Consider the following 21,930-nt stretch of genomic DNA (forward strand, 5'->3'; position numbering starts at 1 on the left):
CCTTACCCCCTTCCCTGTCTTTGGAATATATACTCTGCCCACTATTTCCAAAGTGGGAGCTGCTCCAAGAACATAACCTTGAGGGAGTAAGGTTTTGTTGAGACCATCTGGACGGTATATGTGACTGAACCCAGTTAAGGTCTCTCTATATGAACTTTTTTTTTTTTTAAGATTTTTATTTATTTATTCAAGAGAGAGAGAATGAGAGATAGAGAACACAAGAGGGAAGAGGGCCAGAGGGAGAAGCAGACTCCCTGCCGAGCAGGGAGCCCGATGTGGGACTCGATCCCAGGACTCCAGGATCATGACCTGAGCCGAAGGCAGTCGCTTAACCTACTGAGCCACCCAGGCGCCCCTTTTATGAACTTTTAAGACTCTGGTGGGCAGGTGAGGAGATCTACTTGCCTTATGGCCACCCAAGACAAGCCTTGTATAGGGGCTAGTTTCAGATTCCCTTTTCTTTGAAATTCTAGTTCTTCTTTCTACTCTGTTATGTTTGTCTTTCTAGTTATTTACTTCTGGGGTGGGGCAGTCCTTCCATTGCTACTCATCACTTTGTACCTCTCTTTTCTGTTCTACCTGGAATGTTGTAGGCAGGGAGAAAACTTTCTAATTGTTCTCAGTTCTTTCTTTAGGAAGCAATCACTTAAAACAGTCGGTTCTCAGACTGAAATAAATCTGTTATTAATGCTTCCTCAGCCAACCAGCTGCAAAACCAAACAATATTCTTTGAAAGAGGAGCACAGAAAACCATCCTATTTCCTGGTGCATATGGGAGAGGGATTTAAAAATCCCAACTACTGAAGTGATATAGGACAGGCTAGAACCTCCCTTTTTTAGTAACAAAGCAAGAAAAATGGAGGGGAGAATAAGTACTTAGCTTGACTTGTAAAACTCCTCACTGAAGTAATTTTCATACTATCAATTTGCCTAATTATGGCAAAGCATTACGGATTATTCACGTCATTAAATATGTCAAGCTAAATTATTTGATTGCAACACCAACCTCTTGTTCATAGTCTCTCAGTCTTCGTGCTTTGTTGCTTATATTGTTGGGTTATCTGCTCACAGGTTTTAATATGAGATTAAGGAAGAATACTGGCCTAGGAACTAAAGGACAATGTGCCTTGTACAGTGACCATGAATGTGACAATGACATGAATATGACTAATAGCTTCACTTTCTATTGAACCAGCTCATAAAATCTCGGGGAAGGATGGTGGCAGCAGAGTTGTTTCCCAAAGAGAACTTTTTTAACAGTCTCTTTGGATACCTACTTACAAATTTAGTTTCTGATCCTCACTGTATTGAAATCCAAGGTTTTGTTACATAATTTATTCCTAAAAATGTGTATAAAAGTTGAGTGTGCAGAAGTTGAATAAATTTATGTTATAATGGGTAGTTCTGTTTCCAGAAAATGAAGAATTTCACTTCATTGTTGGACACATTCTTTGATAACATGGAGCAGCTTGGATGTGCAATGAACTCCTGACCATTTCCACCCATGTCTCAAGTGTGTCACATTTGTCAGACCCAAGTGTCTAATCAGCACTTTCAATTTTGTTTTCCACTTACTTTCACAGAAGAATAAAATGTAACTAAATATTCCAATATTGTACAAACAGTGATGTGCATACAAAGATGCTAACACCAATAGCTGGCAGTAAGTTTTGCCATGTTATTGATCTAAATGCTTATTAATCAGAGAATGCACAAAAATCTAAATTTGGCCTCTAAGAAGGGGCCCAGAGACACTGAATATTAAAAAAAAAAGTGTAGCTTTTATCAAAATCAAATGTGCTTAAGAGATCATCTATAAATAAGAGGAAGGACATCCACACCAACATTATAATTTCTTGCTCTCCCTCTATCCCACATTACCCTCTTTCTCCCAAAGAAGTGACAAAGAGAGTAAAGGAACCGTGCAGAATGGCTACCATGTGCCAGGCATTGTGGTAGGTGATTTGCACAAACACTCTCTTAATGGCCACAGCCAATAGTGTATTTTATGTCAGAAAAATGACCCACAACCCATAAGCTATTAATTTCAATATGAGTCCTTGTTTGCTGGACCGATGAATGAAATTGGAAAACAACAACAACACCCCTGAATCATTAGAAAAGGACACAATAAAACTGTACTTAAATAGATCATTAATACTGTGGCTTGTATCTGTGTGGGATAGAGAATACATTTCCTGAAAAATCACCAGATTTCTGATATTTTTTAAAGAAATATGTCTGATACTAACTTTACTGTATGTTTAAGTATCAAATTAAGGATCTGTGCTCTAAAGGTAGATTTCTGTGCCAGTAACTCAAAATTAATGACATATTAGTGGCATATGACAATTATGACATATTAATGGCTCTCTATTCTTTGTACAGATATCCCAAGTCTAGTGGTAATAATAAGGAAATAGATAAATGTTTCTATTTTACATTCTTCCTTTCTCTTCTGACCTCTTGGCAGAGAAAGAGTCAAGGATCCTTCTCTCTCCTTATGGCCAGAACTAGTAAGACCTATAAAGACTACAGAACAATAAATGTGGTCATTGGCATCCCAAGCTTCTGGTTCCCAACCATTTGCAGATATTCCTTGGCAACAATACTGTTTTGGAAAGCATACTGAATTATAAATGCCCAAATTGAAAAAAATACTTGATAGTCCCATGCCTGGGAGATATGGAAGGACATTTCTGGAAGGTCAATAGTCAGTTAGTGACCAAATTTCTACATGTGGGCATTTCTTGAGGGAGAGCGATTGGCTATCTAGAGATTGAAAGTGTGGTGACCTGAAATTAAGAGACCCAGCCTCTAAACACATCTCTTCTTCTAACCAATTGTGTACTCTTAGTTTCTGTGGAACCTCAGATTTGCCTTCCATATAAAAGGAGTTAGGACTAATCCATCTCTAAAATCTTTTTCAGTTTGTTCTATTGTGACCAGGCCTGGCATTTAGACACCCTCCAGAATCTACAGAAAAGTTGAAGAACCATTTAAAAATCAGAACATATCTCCTTACCCGGATATTGTAAGTCTTAAATCATAACCACTTCTAGAAGTTAGTCTGGACTAGCAAATAAGTAAGGCCTAATATAAGTGCATTTCAGTAAAATCACTTGTAAAAGTACATTTATAATCAATCTTCTCAGGCTTCTGACATGCCAAATTTGAGGTAAGTATTCCAATTAAGTCTTTATCCTTCTGGCAAACAAGGCTATGGATCAATATACTTGGTGATGGTGAATAAAGTCCTCAGTTTTTCACTTCTTCATGCCTTAATAATATCTTCTTCAAGGAAAGCCCAAACCAGCAGGGCCACAATGACATCAGCCATGAGAGGAGGTCTTAAGTCAGTAGTCCTGCCATAGAACTCAACACGAAGACATCATTAACAGGCTGAAATTGCAAGTCTCCAAGTCCAGACGTAGGCAGGTTTTAGGAGGTGGAGTCAGCGCCCTCTGGGTGGAACAGGCGGAGGGGGGTGGAAGGTCTCCCTGGGAGGAGGCCTGAAATAAAAGATAAAGGAATAATTTTTAAATGAATTTGATTAACTAGTTCTTAGGCATCCATAGTTTGTTGGAAACTCAGTAAACTATGCAAAGGGAACATGTTCCGTAATTGATGAAACCATATGGACCACTGAGTGGCATATCTGCTGGCCATGCCTCACAACCTTAGCTGCACATTAGAGTCACCAGTGGACCTTTAAAAAATACCAAGTCCCAGGCTTTCTCCGAGACCCATTCCTTCATAACCTCTAAAGGATAAGGCTCAAGCATGGTATGGTAAGAAAAACAGATCAGGAGACAACTGTTCTTGAGAAGATAGTTTGTTGTACTCATAGATCCCAAGAGGTGGGGGGCACATTATGCCATGGGGGCCCGCTGGGGAAGTACCAGGTTTAGTCAGGAGAAAGGCAGTGGAGTTGGGGAACATGGGCCAGAGCTTTTATTGTGGTTTCTGCAGGAAGGTACAAGGAAGGTAGAGTAATTTTTTTAACAGTGTCTCTCCCCCAACAAGTTATATTAACCACGTCTTTCACTTATTTATTTTTTAAGATTTTATTTACTTACTTGACAGAGAGAGAGCGAGCACAAGTAGGCAGAGCAGCAGGCAGAGGGAGAGGGAGAAGCAGGCCCCCCGCTGAGCGGGGAGCCCGATGTGGGACTCCATCCCAGGACCCTGGGATCATGACCTGAGCCGAAGACAGATGCTTAACCAACTGAGCCACCCAGGCGCCCCTGTCTTTTATTTTCTGATGCTTTGATACCTGGAGCCTTGCTAATCCTGGAGGGACTGCCCCTCCCATGGCAAATGAATTCTTATAGATAGCAACTTGCTGATGAGCACACCTTTCATATGCAAACTAACCAGTCCCAGCCTATACCCCAACCACTTCCTTTATGGGCTCTCGCATTTGGGCCCTATCCATCTGCCCTAATCACAGGAGGGCCAGGAGTGCCAGGTGCCAGACAACTAGGGACCTTTGCCCCAGAGTCTACTGAAATTACTCAAACTAGCCAATCCTAAATCTGCTTACTCTACCTTCCTTGTACCCTCCTGCGGAAACCACAGCAAAAGCTCTGGCCCATGTTCCCCAACTCCACTGCCTTTCTCCTGACTAAACCTGGTACTTCCCCCGTGGGCCCCCATGACATAATGTGCCCCCTCCTCTTGGGATCTATGAGTACAACAAACTATCTTCTCAAGAACAGTTGTCTCCTGATCTGTTTATCATACCATACCTAAATAATAATAAAGCCTTGGGCTCAGTTGGTTAAGCATCTACCTTTGGCTCAGATCATGATCCTAGGACTCTGGCATTGATTCCTGCATCTGGCTCCCTGCTCAGCGGGGAGTCTGCTTCTCCCTCTACCCCTCCCCACTGCTCATGATCTCTCTCTCTCTCTCTCTCTCAGATAAATAAAATCTTTAAAATAATAATAATAATAAAGCCTATATTTTAAAACACCAGTGATTCAAATATGCAGCCAGGCAGGAGACATACTGTAGGAGGGGGTCCCTTGAGAGAAGAATTAACAATTTCTAAAGTCTGCTTCTCACAACTACTTCCTCATGGGATCACTAAGTGTGATATCCCAACTCCACATTTACTTTCCTAGAAGCCCCACTCCATGTTATTCTGGATGGTTTTTAAACAGTCCTAAATGCCATTCCAGATAGACCTGGGTGAGTCTATTTACAGAGAGGTTCAACAATTGTGGCTAGTGTTTCCACATGTGTGCCATAAAACCAATATTTGATTCTCTTGGAAGCAAGTCAATAAGTCAAGAAAGAGAGCTTTGTCAGGTGCTGTAATTGAACTGTGCTATCCTGGAGTTGCATAGTTGAGGATTGAATGAATCAAGGATTAAATATTTACTAAATGTTTCTTGAATGCAAGTTTTACGTAGGTCAAGGAAATGACAAAAGAGTTGAAGAAAGAGGGGCTGTCTCAGGAACAAGGCAGGGAAGCAGGAATAGAAAAGAACTGCCACAAACATCCTCAGGAGGCCCTGCTGTGGCCTCTGGAAGTAGGTGGTTTTGCGTGGTTGCCTCTTTATCCAGAAAAAACAAATGGACCGTCTCCTTCTGCCTTCCCAACCTGCCCTATAAAACCAGAGCTTACAGGAGAAGGCTGAAGGAAAGTCAGGTAATACCACTCATTACTGGAGTAAGCTTATTTAGGCTTCTTGGCTTCCTGGATTGCTTGTTTGCTTGCTTGCTTCCTTCCTTCCCTCTCACCTTCCCTCCCTCCCTCTCAAAAAACTTTTATCTATGTGTCTACTCCTGAGCATGGGATATAGCAGCAAGTTCAGTGGACATGGATCCTGCCCTCACAGTGCTAAAAAAGTAATGGATAAAACAGACAATAGGAACAATCAGTAAACTGCATTATTTTGATAGAGGAAGTTCAGAACCTATGAGAACATATAGCAAAGGCACCTATGCACACAGCTGAAGGACAAGTTCCAATTTCTCTTAATGTGTTTCTCATCAGCCCAACAGAAGTACCTACAGATATGTACATCAGAGTGTTGTGTGAGGCTTGGAGATGACAACTGGAAAGTAGGTAGCACAGTTGTGCCTTAGAGTAGGCACTCAAGAAGTAAAGCTAATAATTTTATTATTATGAATAAAGATCTGTTCTTAGTCTTTTTCCCATGGATGCTCCATGAGCCTTACAATTTATCGTCCACCATAAAGACAGTCATGATGCCCTGCTGGCCCCTTTTCCTCCCTCTCTGCTGTCCCATTCTGCAGCTGGGGTGGGCCTACAAGCAAATTATTTCTGTATTTTATTGTGATGAACAATCCCAACCTAGGATTGGAAGTCCTATCTCAGGGAAATGGATTTGTGATTCTAGACATACCAGAACCATGGAAGTAAAGTGTATTAAATCAGAATCAAGGGCTGGTCTGTGGGGAGACAGCCTCTGCAGAACACTGGGGAGCTGGAGTTGGAAACACAAGTGACCAGAGGTACCTAACAACTGGCTGTTTTCTCCTCCCTGTTGAGGGTAAGGTCTTGCAGCTGATGAGTTTGGTTCAAGAACCCAGCAATCTTGATGTTGGTTAATGTTCTTTCAAAGCAGGACTGTTATTTAGCTGGTATGCTTTTGTATGATCATAACATTGTTGAAAATATTTTTAAACTTCCCTATTAGTAAATAGCTTCTGTCCCAAGTACCCTCACTCCCTGACCACTCCAGCCCCTCCTAGGGACTCCACAGACCTCTTCACAAGTCTGCATCTAAAGTATTAACCTCTGGCACTGCAGGAGGCCTCCGGAAGAATGTTCTGATTACACAGGACCTTGGCTTTGCCTTAAAGGGGAGTGCACAAATTGTTAGTGACTGACAAATCACTAGCGAATGGCAAAATATGCTTAAAAAGCAAAGTAGCAATGGCTCAGTAAGATTTGGGGTTTTGTTTTGCGGGGTTTTTTTTTGTTTGTCTGGTTTTGGTTTTTTTGGTCAACTGGCAGGATCTCACCTGTGAAGAGTGTGATATTGTTAGCTGCCCACTCTCTAAGGAGTAATGCCCTGCAAGGGAAATGCTGTGCAGAGGTATAATGCATCTGCTCCTGTTCTTGTCACCATCTGCCTTCCCTGACTTTGAAATACATTAAGAACTTAAAGGTGGGAGTGTGAAGCCTCTTTCCACTAATCTATGACCCACCTGCCCTGTGGCAGATGACCTGATGGCTAACTCTTCAAGAGATAGGTAGTCTAACACAAGCAGTACCAATCTCTCCATCCATCCAGTAATTCACTTACACGATAAATATTTATTAAGTTCCTACTGTGTTCCAGTTACTGTGCTAAGCACTGGGGCTGGGGACAGTAGGAAAAATGTTTTAGTCAAAAACAGTTTCTATTCTTTAAAGGCTCACCATCCACTTGTGGAAACAGATACATAAACAAGGGCCATAATGTGGAATGAATTATAATAGAGGTATTTGGAGAACCACAAGAAGGCTCATTTTGCATAGGAACATTAGGGAAGCCTTCATAGAGGAGGTGATGACTAGACTGAATCCTAAAGGATGTGCAAGAATTTTCTAAGCAGAGGTTGGAAAGGAGTAGGGAGACAGCATTCCAGGCAAAGACACAGTTCTAAATGGCACAGCTCACTGGGAATGCAGGGGTGGAGCATCAGTGAATACAGGAGAAGGTGGGACTTGAGGCTAGACAGTTTTTAATGCTAAAAACTACAGCGTTAAATGTGAAGGCTTTTATGCCAGGAAGTGACATCATCAGCAATTTCTGATCTAGAAGGCGCACTCTGGCAGTAATATGGAGGAGGGAGTAAGTGTGGGTCTACAAGGATGAACGTCGGCACAGGCAGATGGAGAGGGGGTGGATCCGAGAGCTGAAAGGGCAGCAGAACAGACAGAGCCTGGAGACACGCTCTGTGCGAGCTGCCAGGGAGGCAGGGTTGGAGGATGACTCCTGGGTTTGGTGCTTGGGGAAGTGAGAGAACCGTGCCATTATCACAGGCTGGGAACTCACCAGAAGAAGACAGTTTGGGGCTGGGAACTCACCAGAAGAAGACAGTCTGGGGCAGAGAATGGCAGGTGGGATGAATTCAGTTTTGCACGGGCTGTATTTGAGATGTCTGGGGGGCATCTGGGTTGAGGTCGCCAGCAGAGAGTAGGAAACAGAGGGCTGAGGTAGACATGGAAGCTTGGAGTCCTCACTGGCAGCTCAAGTTCTGGGGACAGCATGTGGAGTGAGCAGAGGAAGGGACCAGGACTGGGAGGGGGCGAGAAGCACTGCACCCCCAGTGCTGTTTGAGAGCAGAGGCACTCAGGAGACATGGCCAAAGAACAGTTACTGATTCCCAGATCTGGAAGGGCAGAGGAGACCCCCAAGGTGAGCCTCCCCTCCTGTCTGTCAGCAGGTCAAGCATGGAAGCCATTTATTGGCTTTATTATTTTTTCAAACATCTCCTCATTTTATTATGCGAATTGCATACATACTTACAAAACAATTGCATATTTGCTAACCTTTCTTCACACCAAAAAGGAACCCAAATGCCAAGCTCTATCAATTACAGATTTCTTTGCAAACACTATTTCTTTAGTAAAAGTGTTTTCCTCTTTTTTGCTCCCATTTTTATCACAACATGCTTCCAAACTCCCCCAAAAGTTTATCAGCCATCTCTGTTTACACATTTATATGTATCTCATTTTCTATCCTTTAATTTCTGGAACGTGTTTTCCTGGTTTTTCTCTTTTCCTCTCCCATTAACAAAATCCCAGAGTCTTGCAGCTATAGTTTCAAACTTGACAACTATTTTCATCTTCTTGAAACTAGTCAACTGCCTCCAAACTCTACAGTCTTTAGGAATAAGAGGTCTTAGGTCTTGGATCTCCTCCTATGGACACCCTGACCTTCCTGAACAGGTGTCACAAAATGACTAAGACACTAGAGCCTCCAGTCAGGCACACCCGGGTCTGCGACACAGAACAAGTCTTAATCTAGTCCAAGACCCAGTGTGTATATCTGCAAAATGGGATAATCCTAAATATCTATCTCTAAGAGTTGTGGAAGGAATTAAGATAATGCATTCAATGTGTTGAACATAATACCTAGTACATAGTACACACTCAATACAGATTAGCATTTATTACTATAGTTCTCCATAAACACCTCCTCCCAATTACCAACTATATAATTTTCAAGCAACAGCACGTTATGCCAATTCAGGGGACTGGACCAGATTATCGCTACGGGTCCTTCCAGGACTAACATTCTACTATGTGACCTCTAGTCTACACCAAGGAAACAAGCCGGTGAACGTGACACGGCTTGCGATTGCAGGGCTCTGTGTAACAAGTGTCAGTACGTGAATGTTACTGGGAGCACACGCTAAGGGGGGTGAACAACAAAGGGAGAAGTGGACAGACACCTAGCACACAGTCAGCTTCTCTTTCCAGAAAACCAGAAGAAAAGCTTCCTTGTTGCACTTTCTCAACAAATTGCACTGATGAGATTCATTTAAGTTTCAACATTTAAAAAAAAAAACCAACCCTGGTTGGAAAAAAAGAAAGCTTCCACCTTTTATTTTTTTTATTTATTTTTTTTAAAAGATTTATTTATTTGACAGAGAGAACGAGAGAGGGAACACAAGCAGGGGGAGTGGGAGAGGGAGAAAGAGGCTTCATGCAGAGTATGGAGCCCCAGGCGGGGCTCGATCCCAGGACGCCGGGATCATGACCTGAGCCGAAGGCAGATGCTTAACGACTGAGCCACCCAGGCGCCCCAAGCTTCCACCTTTTAATCATTCCCCCCACATTATATCTTAGACATCAAAGAAATAAACACCTAAGACAAGCCTAGGCTTTCATTCCCAAGGCCCCTTTCTGCATGGGCGGACACAGAAACTAGCTTTGACCACTTTTCCTGTCACTCCACGAGACCTTGAAAAGGTTCCCACCAGAGGCCCGAGTACCATTAAGACAGACATCAGAGCCCAGCAAACACTCTGAACTTGTCTGTCTAATGCCCATCTCCAAATCTCCATATGCTCATTCTTCTCCCGGATGAGAAAAATCACTCATTCTGTTCAGCTTTTACTATGGGCCAAGATGCCCCCCTTACAACTCTGTGAGGACGTTCTACTGTTATCCCCATTTTACAGACAAAGAATTGAGTTACAGGAAAGTGAAGCAATTCATCCAAGTTCACAAGTGCCTTCTGGACACTGTCCCCAGATAGTGAGTGTGGTACTACAGCCATGCTCCCCACCACACCAAGCTGCCCCCACCTTTATTTTCATCCCCAATTCCTTCTTACCTCCTGGTCCCCAAAAGGCACTGTCCCCACAATACAGCCAAGGGAATTAGTTATTAGGGAGCCGAATTCTAAGCAAACATACAAGTATCTCAAAAAGTTGATGTTTACCAAAGTACTTCATTGATGAAATATTGCACTTACTATTTAAAGTATTTGCACTCGAATAAAGCATCAAATTAATTAAAAGTCCATATTAAAATGCATTAAAAGTAGGCGTTTTAGTTAGCGCTGCACTCATTCTTAGGTCATCTTAGATGTCCCCAAATCTTACTCTCCCCCAGCTGGAATTCAGAGTGAGGAAAACATTTCTTATCAGCATCAATGTTACCTCTGTGAGGCAGCTCTTGGAGGTACCCTGGGGGGCCTCTCAAGGGGCACAGTGGGTGTTCCTTCCACTTGTGGGGGGCCTGGGCTACGACTTCTGGTAACCTCAGGGACTTCATTATCCTGCAGCAAAAGAGATGAGAAAGAAAAGGGGAAGTTACATTAAGCAACAAGCATAATCGGACACCATTATCCCAAGAGCCTCTCAGTCCCCCTCAGGCTTTGGCTAAAGGTCATTCACAAACTGAGAATGAATCCAGCAACACCAGGTCAGCTTTCCATTGACACCTACAGGCACTGAGGAGACAATGAAGCCCAAATTATCATTAATGGTCCTTGTTACTCAGAGTGCCCTCTGTGGGCCATCAAATCAGCATCACCTGAGAGCTTGTGAGAAATGCTGGCTCTCAAGCTCCTCCTCAGACCTGTTTGATCAGAACCTGCATATTAACAAGATCCTAGGTAATTCTTATGCACATTAAAGGGTGAGAAGCCTGCTCTATATGACCAGATAGAGCTGGAGAAATTTTATTTTTAAACCAAAGTCCCTTTTTCGGACAGCAGAACCGTGAGTGGTTCTCAGTCGTGGGGTAATTAATAGAAGCTGCTCACTGGCGGGGTGGCCCACCCCAAGGACCCTATCTCAGGGAGTCTCCTGGGTTGGCAGTGACCCCTCCTGCTCATCCCAGCCACTGGTCACTGGATCAGAATAGACACCCTGACCAAATTGGGCTTCAGCTAGGGCAGCAGCTCACCCTCTCCTCAGAGGCCTTGTGGCTCTCAGGGGACTATTTGCCACCATACACGTGGAGGAGCAGAAAAGGCCAGCGTCCAGAGAGAGAAGAAAGCAGATATGCCCAGGGAAGAAGAGACGAAAGAGCATGTGGCCCTGGGGATACACGGAGCAGCGGCCTTGGCTCCGCCATTTCTCACTGCTCCTGATCCAAGCCCCAAAATGTGATCTCAAGCCCCAGATTCCCTGATAGTCATCCCGCTCCTTCTCACAGATGCCCTTTTGGCTTAACCAGTCAGAGCGAATTTCTATTTCTCCCTCCCTCCCTCCCTCTCTCCTTTCTCCCTTCCCTCCTTTCCTTCCTTCCTTCCTCCCTCCCTCCCTTTTTATTGAGGTAAAATTCACATAACATAAAATTAACCATTTAAAGTGAACAATTCAGTGGCATTTAGTACTTTCACAATATTGTACAACCACCACCTCTATCTAGTCCCCAAACATTTCATCATCCCCAAAGGAAACAGTACTCCCCGTTTCCCCCTCCCCCAAGCCTCTGGGAACCACCAAATCGGTATTCTGTCTCTCTGATGCTACCTATTCTGGATAGTTCACATAAATGGAATCCTATATTATGTCACCTTTCTTGTCTGGCTTCTTTCACCTGGATTTCTATTTCCTGCAGTGGAATGACCCTCGGACAAGAAAAACGGGGGTGGGGTCCCCAGCCCTCACCTCATTGTCCCCCTCCATCCCGCTGCTCACACTGAGGAGGCTCCGGGTGCTGGATCGGTTACTCGTACTGCCTGAAGGGTACAAACAAAATTAGCCGGACTGTGGATTCTCTCAGGCTAAAATAAAATGCAGGACTCTAGCACTTACTTATTTTTACTGATAGAAACAAAACATAAGCTGTGAATATGGGATCTTCAAAATGCTGCCATCTTATACCATTTTATTAGTGTTCAGTTTTTCTTTCAGCATAAAATGAAATGGTTCACCTTTTTATTACTTTTTTTATTTTTTTGCTTTATAGCCACTGTTTACTGAGGGCTTACCACACATTACATGCTTTAAAAACATGACTACACTTAATCCCTGTGAAAATCCTATCTGCTATTAGTGCTCTGGTTTAACAGACAAGGAAGCAGAGATGCTCTATTTCTTACTTGTTCAGTGGTATTTCTAAAATCTGCAAACATCTTGTTGAAGTTTTTTACTTATTTAGGAATTAGAGCAAGCATGTAATCACACACACACACACACATATATACCTTCCAAAAAGGGGCCAGTTTTTTTTTTAAAGATTTTATTTATTTATTCGACAGAAAGAGACACAGCGAGAGAGGGAACACAAGCAGGGGGAGTGGGAGAGGGAGAAGCAGGCTTCCCGCGGAGCAGGGAGCCCGATGTGGGGCTCGAGCCCAGAACCCTGGGATCATGACCTGAGCCGAAGGCAGATGCTTAACTGGCTGAGCCACCCAGGCGCCCCAGTAAGAGGCCAGTTTGATACAGACAAAATACAAAACACAAACTCCAAAGCATAATTTATGCTCACAGTAGGAACTATGATTGTGTGAGTTTAGGTGCTCAAGGCATTTGAATTGGGAATGTATCACCTACCTATCTTACTAGAACAGCACTATCCAATAGAACTTTCTGGAAAGGTTCTATTGTATACTATCCAATATGGTAGCTACGCATACCAGGAACTAAGGAACTAAATTTAAATTTTTTAGTTTTAATTAACTTCATTTTAAATAGCCACATATGGCTAGTAGCTACCATACTGGATAGCACAGAATTAGAACAAGATCAATTATGTGATGATCCAGGAGCAAAAAAAAGAATAAAGTTGGTCAACTAAGGCCAAAAAAATTGACTTTAATTTACCACTGTCGCCACTAGCAGTATTGCCAGATCTTAGGTTTACTGAATTTCCTCTTAAAACAGCTTCTCATCATATTAGTTTATAAGTAAAGAGTCTTAGTTTCAACTTTATTATGCTACCAACTTTGACCTAATTAATTCAGATGTGAGCTGAAATAGAGCAATTTAAGATTATAATTTTGGATTATTTCTTGGGGTAGATTTTTACATTTAAAATAATATATCAAAATACTTAATAAGCCAGGGGATTCAGAGTGTTATTTTAAGGAGCACATGACCCTTTTCCTTTGTATTCAGTTACCCATACATAACAATGTCCACTTGTCCAGAATGTCCCCAGCCCACTCCTATGCACAAAGCAAAAACCTCAGGCTCCAATGCTCAGGACAAATGCTATGGAAACCTTTCCAGATTCCCCCAGTGGAAGTAACCCCTCCAGCCCATGGGCTCCCAGTCCTGTAGAGCCAAGTCTCTGTCATTCATCATTCTTCATCCCACTCCCTCACAGTGAACCAGCCTCCTTCCGAAGGTTATCTGCTGGGAGAGAGCAAAAAGCTGTCCAGGCACTGGCTCCAGGACCCTAGAAACTCACACTCACCAGCTCCCATTGTGCCTTCCCTAGGTGTTCCTAAATCTTTAACCCCCAGAGTTTGGCTTTGAACCTTGGCTCCCTGGTTCATCTGCCCTGACCTTCTCCCTCCCCAGGCTGACTTGCTTACGCCCATCCCCTCTGGATTGCATGGCTGGTAGGAGGCTCTGGCCCCCATCATCTTCCCTCTTGCCAGGGGGGAGGAGGGCAGTGCCTACCTCTTCCAGGCCTCTGTCACCAGGAAAGAAGATCAGACAAGCATCTAACTCATGCTAGTTTTATATCTTCTCTACTCCATTACAAGCCACCTGAAGACCGGCTCCATTTCTTTTTCATCTTTGTATCCCCAGTGTACAGTCTTGCTCAGAATACACAGAGCAATCTTCAAATATTTGGTGGATAAATGAATGAGGGGGGAAAAAAGTGACCAAATATAATATGACCCTTAAGAAACATGGACCCGACAGTCTACGAAAAGGTTAAAAGTCTCTGTAATAAAACCTGTGTTCCGTTAAACATAACATTAATAATCTTAACTAAAATCTTAGTTATGAACAGATTTAACCTGCATCTGTTTTTCTGTGGTTCCCAAGAGATGACAGCTGCACCATAATACAGACAGTGCTATCTTCAGGGTGTGACCCTGGCGGATAAAGGGCAGTTGGTAGATCAGGGCTGGGCCAGCTTCACTCTGTCTCCCTGCCCTGGGGACTATACCTATTTGGAAGGCAGTATGTGCCGATGGTTAAGTGCACAGCAAGATCTGGATGTGAATCCCAGCCAGACCTTCTGCCTACTTGGCCTGTGACCCAGGGCCCAACCTCTCTCAATGTCCGTTTCCTGATCTAGAACTCCCAGCATTGTTGCACAGAATGGGTTAGGTCACATAGACACATGCTTGGCACAGGGCCTGCAAGATGAAGCAGCTACCACCACTTCATCAACCGCAAGATCCATTAGTGATCCCCAGACCTTCACCTCCCAGGACCCATGGGTCTGAATAGTTCCTTCCATCCCTCCTTCCAGGCTTAGCTATGTAGCTTGCTCTTCAATATGACAAGAGTGAGTGTGATGCGAGGTAAAGCATGACAAGCACTTGCACATTGGGGTCTAACTTTCTGGAATGTTCCCTTTCTGGATTTTGTTACCGTATAAGAAGTTCAGGCTACTGACTTAGAGGCCATATGTGGAGAGGCCCGAAGGATGACAGACCATCTAGGATGGTCCCCGCCCATGCCAAGCTTACAGCTGATGACACGCGCAGGAGTGACCCCAACTGACCCACACGGAGCGGAAATGAACCATCTCCACTGAGTCTTGCCCAAGTGCAGAATCAGGTATAAATAAATGGTTGTTTCAAGCCACTGTGTTTTGGGGTGGTTTGTTACACAGCAATAGAAAACTGAAACTGTATAGCAGGGACTGGATGCAGGCAACAGCCACAGAGTAGAGTACAATCCACTGGTCTGACACTTAATAACATTTTCTGACCAGATGAGCTAGCTGTTCCTGGGCAATAAACCATTGCCCGAAGTAAGAAGCATAGTTTATGCTTTTCATTCTCTTTTCACCTCAAAGTAAAACATACACATAAAATCACTTAAATTAATCTGAACCTGAAATGAGTACTTTCCATTTATCTTGTTAAATTTCCCCTCCTCTCTGCCCCGGAATGCCCTGCCCTCACCCCGAGAAGATCTATACCACATCTCTCCTCTACCACACATCCGAGAGACAGGCCACCTGCCTTGTGCTTTCTCAGCCACCAGGGATCACTAGGAAAAGCTCTCCCATTTCTGAACTTGCCAGAATTCTCCAAATTGCCTCAAGAGGGTTTTGGATACACATTACCACCCCTATTATGGAAGGAGAAGTTTTCTCCTCTGCCCACATCCTCTGTGGTGATGTGACAGGCTTTGGGTCTGTTTCAACCAGTAATAGTGAGTGGCGGGAACATGAACCTGAGAGAAAATCTGGGCCTGCTCCCACCTTGGCTTCACTGGCTGTGTGACCTTGCACAAAACTCTTTCCTGCTCTGGATTATAAATACCCAATCTATAAAGTAAGAAGGGAGACTAGTGCCGCGGTTCTTGACCTAAGTCCACAGACAGGCAGCCCTGTGTGTATATGTATGTACACAAGCCCGTGCACTTCTCTGGGAAGCACATTCAGAGAATAGATCAGATTCTCAAATGGTCTGTGATGCAGAAAAGATTGAGAACCCCCGTGTTTAGATGACTTTCCTGTCCTCATATCCATCTGGAGGTTCTCTGCCTGACATTTAAGGAGCCACGAGTCCTAAAATGCAGTCCTGAGTCTCCTACTCCTTCATTGCTCTCCTCGCTGTTTTGATAACACTAAACTGTATGAAAGAAGGGAAACTCAATCTATTCTGCCGGTGAAGCAGGTGCGTCTGAGGTCTGCCAGCCCCGCCCTGGATACGGAAACAAAGCCCGCACCCCCTGCGTGTCCATCAGCAGGTGTTGTCTATTGCAGTCAGACTCTATCAAGCTTTCAACCAAAATGTCTCCCACATTTCCTAACTGGATTCTCAACTCGTCCATAAAGTTGGAATTCTCAAATGTAAGTCCATTGTTTTCTAATGTTTCTGACTTTGGCCCTTTCCTTCCCCTTACCATGGCTGAAGAAGCGGAAAGGATAGTGGTTGAGAATCCGGGCCCTGGATCCAGGCTGCCCGAGTTCAAATCCTGATACCACCACTTATTAGCTGTTTAACCCAGGGCAAGGCACTAAGAGTCTAGTTTCCTCCTCAGTAAATACAGGTGATGGTGCCTATCCCAGAGAGTTATTGTGAGAATTAAATCAGAGAATCTATAGAACAGGCTTAGCATATAGTAAATGCTCAATAAATGTTAACTAGTGTTATTAGTAGGCTTTTCTACTTATAAAAGAAACGGTGTAATAAATTATTACACAACCTGGCTTCAGGGGATATTGATATAAAGGATCTTTGGCCCTCTAAAAAAAGATAAACTGCACAGGCTAAATGTCCCCCATTTCTTACATCCCCCCAAACCCAGCAGATCCCAGTTGGACCTGCTGGGTTTGTGAGCCCCCGAAACCTGCTGGGCTTACAGTAGAGACTGGTCCCAAAGCCCAATGGCACCAGCGGAAATGCAGATGTGAAGGCAAGCCCCCGGCCCTGCTCACTTGCTGTGCTGGAAGTACTATCTGTTTTCCAGTCTCCTCGCCTTAGCTCCATCCTTGGGGGGAAGACACTTTTCCTGGGGCCGCTCTCATAGACTCCAAACTCCACTTTCCCAGGCAGGTGCTGTGAGTGCCGAATCGGGACCGTGATCTCCAAGTCTAGAATTAGAAGAAAGAGAGATAAGCTTCAAGGCACCTGACTGTGACCCGCCAAACTGCTCGGCTCCTTCTCCACCTGCCTCCCAGGCCTGAACCTGGAGGGTGTCTGGCACGGAAGGGCAGGGCGTGGGAAGGGGGAGGGAGCCCTGCCCAATTCAACACTGAAACTCCACAGACTCCTGTGTGGCCATCACTGTGTGACAGAGAAGAGGTCAGAGGCACGTTGAGAAAGCCTGACAAATGCTCCCACATCAGGCAGAGAGCCCGCGATCAGGGAAAGGTCTGGGGCCTGCAGCTCTGCGACCCCCCAGCTGTGCGACATGGATGACTTCCCTATCGGAGGGGGACTCATGAGCGCTGTTGATCCTACTAACTGGTTATCCTGTGCACCAAGCAGAGTTCTGTGAGCTTCCCAACCCCCATGAAATAAATACTATTATCATCATTCCCAACAGAAACTAGTTGCAGAGAAGTGAAGTAGCACATGGCTGGTAAGTGGGACAGCTGGGATTTGAACCCAGGCTCCAGAGTCCAGGTTCCTAACCACTACTCATACGGCCTCTGAGTCCCTCAACAAATGATGGGTACTGGGTGCATGGTCTGCAACTGACAGCAACGGCCCAGAGAGCTAATGAAAGGAGGTCCATCAGCCCCATAAAAGATTTTGAGACTTGCAAGGCTGACCAGTGGCTTTGGAGCTGAGAGATTATTCCTTCACTCTGCAGAGCATTAAACTGGTCTCTTGACTGGCTTAGTTTAGCCCTGCCTAGGAGTTGGTCTTTAGTCCTCCCTAGATTTCCACTCCCTGGGTTCTAGACTGAGCAGAACAAAATATCTGTGGAGGCCCATACCCCACTTCCTCCCCCGGGGAAAGTGTGAACACCAGTGAGCTCGTGTGACAGGGCTCCCGTGATGCCGGGAACGTTCCCAAGCCCGGGGGCAGGGCCCCTGGGAGAGAGAGGTATGAGCTCCGTGTACTTTCGGGCAGTGTGCTCTTATTTTCATGGTACCACTCCCTCCGGTGCCTCTCCTCTGCTGCGGGATGGGTATGGCCAGGGCTTCGGGGAGTCCAGGGGCAGAGGTGGCTCCGCGTGCCAAAGCCAGGGTCTGGCCAAGAACGGCGAATGGGGAGACTACAACCATAGGAAAGAGGAAGTTCGAGGACAGGGCAGACTGAGCCTGTGGGAAACACTCCACACAGAGGACCTTGCAAAGCTGGACTGTGGTTTACGTGGACCTCACACGTGCCTCACCCTAGAGACGGGTTCCAAGCGCAGTGTTTGGTCCTAGTATTAAACCAGCTTTCTAGGTCTCTGTGTGACACGGATCTTTCTCACACCCTCAGGCTCGCCTCATTACGACGCAGCAGGGCAGCAACCACCAGAGCCTGGAACCACCTGCATGTGGGTGTGGGCCCAGAGTGGCTCAGGGCCCAAACAGGCGTCATCCTTTCATTTTATTTTTTTCCCTCAGCTTTGACCTAGTATTTTTTTTTAAACAACAGTCTCTTAAAGGGAGGTTCCAATCTGCTTTAATTCACTTCAGTGTGGCAATTTTCTACCCTCAACCAGTTCTATGAGGAAGGAAAGTAAAATACACATGAAAAAAAAAATTGGGAGTCAAAAGTTCAAAAAAATCAAGTAGAGCCAGTCTAAATGTCTACCAAATCCTGATATTCCTGGAAGAAAGAAAAAATGCCAGGAATAGTAATCAGCATTATATCTTACAGTACTTTTCCCGGAGCGTGTCTCCATGGGTCATTATACCTCCTCTGAACTTCACTTCTTCCCTGTGAAGTTGGTAAGTCAGGTACAAGCATGGGTGAAGAAACTGAGGCACAATGTGATTAAAGGGACTGTCCTGGATCGTAAAGTGATGCAGTGATTGGAGTGGAGGGATGGGAGCCCAGGCTGCCTGGCACCCGGCCTGCTCCTCCTGGTTCTGCCCCAGATGAACCCCAGACATACCCAGAACACAAATACAGACTGTCTTCTTTGGGGGTGTTCAACAAGTCACGGGCCATGCCAGCCCCTCTGATCTATACCATCAATGTTCTGCACCATCCCAGCAAGAACAAGACAACCCGCCAAGGCTGAAGAAAAACTAGCACGTTATTATGAACGGAATCTTACTTTTTAATTATCATTGGTGTTCTAACCTAAATTAAAGGAAAATAGTCATCGTTTTTCTTTTCTAAGGCAAATGAGATTTCTAAATAAACAGAGTCAGCCCTTCTGTTTAGAATGGGTTCTGTTCCTAGAAAAGGTCTTTTAAGCAGAAATGCCATTTGTTAACCCTAATTTTCCTACAGATTGATGTTACCCTGTGTCAATGGTTTCTAAATGTTTTTCTTTTTTCTTTTTTTTTTTTGGCAGGGGTGGGGAGGAAGCAGAGTTCTTTTTTTTTTTTAGATTGTATTTATTTATTTGAGAAAGAGAAAGAGAGAGAGATTGAAAGAACAAGTGGGAGGAGGGGCAGAGGGAGAAGCAGACTCCCCACTGAGCAGGGAGCCTGATGCAGGGCTCGACCCCAAGACCCTGGGATCATGACTTGAGCCGCGGGCAGACACTTAACCAACTGAGCCACCCAGGAGCCCGGGGAAGCAGAATTCTTTCATCTGGTGAAAACAGAAGCTCAATGTGGAGAGAAGATTTTTTTTTTTTTAAAGGAGCTGCAATGGTCAAAGCAGAGTAGGTTGCCCTAAACCTGTCACAATCCTAACCTCTTCCCCCACTTTCCCCTACCCCACCCCCAGTGCCTACCTTTTACTCCCACGAGCACACATAGGCAGCACTGAGGCTACTCAGTGTGAAATAGCCCATTACAAGTTAGTATGCCACTAAATACATAATCGAGTTTTATGGAGTTAAATAATATGCCATATTTAGTCAACCATAAATGATGCCCACTCTTTGGCAGGTGATCTGATGCCCTTGGGCCTCACCATGTAGTATATGGTCCAACTTCCAAACTGCCTGAGGCTTTCTCTGGTAACTAGATGATAAGCACCACCCCCCACCCCCAATGGGCCTCCCCCGGACACGGGAGCTGGTGAATAAACGCCCCAGCTCTCTGGCCCCTTCCATGGTGCTGTCCATTGACTCCCAGAGTCTCCAGAGACAAGAAGCTCCAGTCTCCACAGTGGTAACGGCACCTTCCTGGCCACCTCTCTTTCCCTCTCTCACTTCCCCACTCCCCCTGTGTTCCTGGGATCATCTCCCACCATTTGCTCTCAAATCCTTGTCGGGGAAGAGAAAGTTCTAGAAATGGATCATGGTAATGGTTGCCTGATATTGTGGATGTATTTAACGCCACTGAATTGTACACTTAGGCCCAATGATAAATTTTATGTTATGGGTATTTTACCACAATAAAAAACAAAAACAAGGGGCATCTGAGTGGGGCAGTCAGTTAAGTGTCTGACTCTTGGTTTCAGCTCAGGGCCTTGATCTCAGGGTTTTGAGATCCAGCCCCACATTGGGCTTTGCACTGAGCACGGAGTCGGCTTGGAACTCTCTCCCCCGTTCCCTTTGCCTCTCCCCCCGTGTTCTCTCTCTCTCTCTCTCTCTAATAAATCTTAAAAAAAAAATGAAAATGAAAGGAACCATCTTGGTGCTGATGGGTAGAACATTCTCTCTATGGTGGATTGTGCGCGGTCCCCAGTTGTTCTTGTTTAGTGTCAAATTAGATATGGTTTAATCTTCTAATAGTTAGGACAGTAATTAAAGCCCCTAATGTAAAAAGTAAAAATACTTAACACCTCCCCATAAAACCTAGTCAGAGGGTCTTCTTGAAGAGTAGAGGGGAAGGGAAGCAAGGGCATTTAACCATGTTCCTTTGAAAAAATGTAGACCTTGACCATTCTAGTGAAGAGACACTGGTGGGTATCGCTTATTCAGAGCCTGATTAGCTTTGGCTGAACTTTGTATAATGTTCCAAAACCCAGGATTCCGGGGCTGGACCCTGGATGGCGAGTCCCAGCCCAGTGCACGCACCCTGGGACGCCCTGCCTGAGAGGACACCAGCTGCTGGACGGGTGGGTGGTCTGTACAACAGTGCTTCCATGTGCCAGGCACTGTGCGAGACCCCAGCTAGCCCCTAACTTGTTCAATCCTCACAGAAACCCTATTGGGGGAGGCACTTTTATTTGTGCCACTTCGCAGATGAGGACCGAGGCTCAGTTGGGGGACTTATCTTGCCCATGGTTCCCAGCTAGTTAGGGGTGAGCAGTGGCTAGGAACTTGACCCCCACCCTGATGGCCCAAGGGCCCATGACTGTACCCTTTACTCCTCAGCACATGTGTGTGTCTTGCTTCAATATCTCCACCGGTTGGGTGGTAAAGGTGTGATGACACCCAGTGGGCTCAGTTCTGGAGCCCTGGCTGCCCAGTACTCATAACTCCAACACTACAACTCTCTGGCCTTCAAATACTCATGCACCACCGAATCACAGCTTTTTCGAGGCTGCCTATGTGTCAAAGCATGAAATGTTTCATTTAATCAAGGCTTCTATCTTTGGGTTCATGTGCTCTAGTTTTAAAAGGCACCTCGTCCCTTTTCCCACCTAGAACCTATTGTCTGACCCTAAGATGACTATGCAGATCTTGAACCAGATTTTTTGCCTTCAGCCAGAAGGGCAAACACGTGTGAGCTTGGGTGGTGGAAGCATACATTTAAGATCTAGTCACCCAAGCAGACATCTTAGGATGAACTCTCTGACCTTCTGCCATGGTTATAACCTCTGGATGCACCTTTTCCCA

General features: G+C 44.9%; 1 protein-coding gene across 2 annotated transcripts in view; it reads right to left on the reverse strand.

Annotated features, from left to right (window-relative positions):
• Positions 1-236: 236 nt before the first annotated feature.
• PIK3AP1 (phosphoinositide-3-kinase adaptor protein 1) overlaps positions 237-21,930 on the reverse strand; it is a 115,229-nt gene continuing 93,535 nt past the window's right edge. For both annotated transcript variants that reach the window (XM_027595847.2, XM_027595846.2), the window contains exons 14-17: positions 17,015-17,170; positions 12,100-12,170; positions 10,639-10,757; positions 237-3,512 (exon numbers count right to left, since the gene is read on the reverse strand). In XM_027595847.2, the coding sequence (XP_027451648.1) occupies positions 3,455-3,512; positions 10,639-10,757; positions 12,100-12,170; positions 17,015-17,170 (404 nt within the window). In that variant the 3' untranslated portion in view covers positions 237-3,454. The remainder of the gene's footprint in view (positions 3,513-10,638; positions 10,758-12,099; positions 12,171-17,014; positions 17,171-21,930) is intronic.

The sequence above is a fragment of the Zalophus californianus genome, chromosome 15 (genome assembly GCF_009762305.2).
Source record: "Zalophus californianus isolate mZalCal1 chromosome 15, mZalCal1.pri.v2, whole genome shotgun sequence".
In the NCBI taxonomy this organism is placed as follows: domain Eukaryota; kingdom Metazoa; phylum Chordata; class Mammalia; order Carnivora; family Otariidae; genus Zalophus; species Zalophus californianus.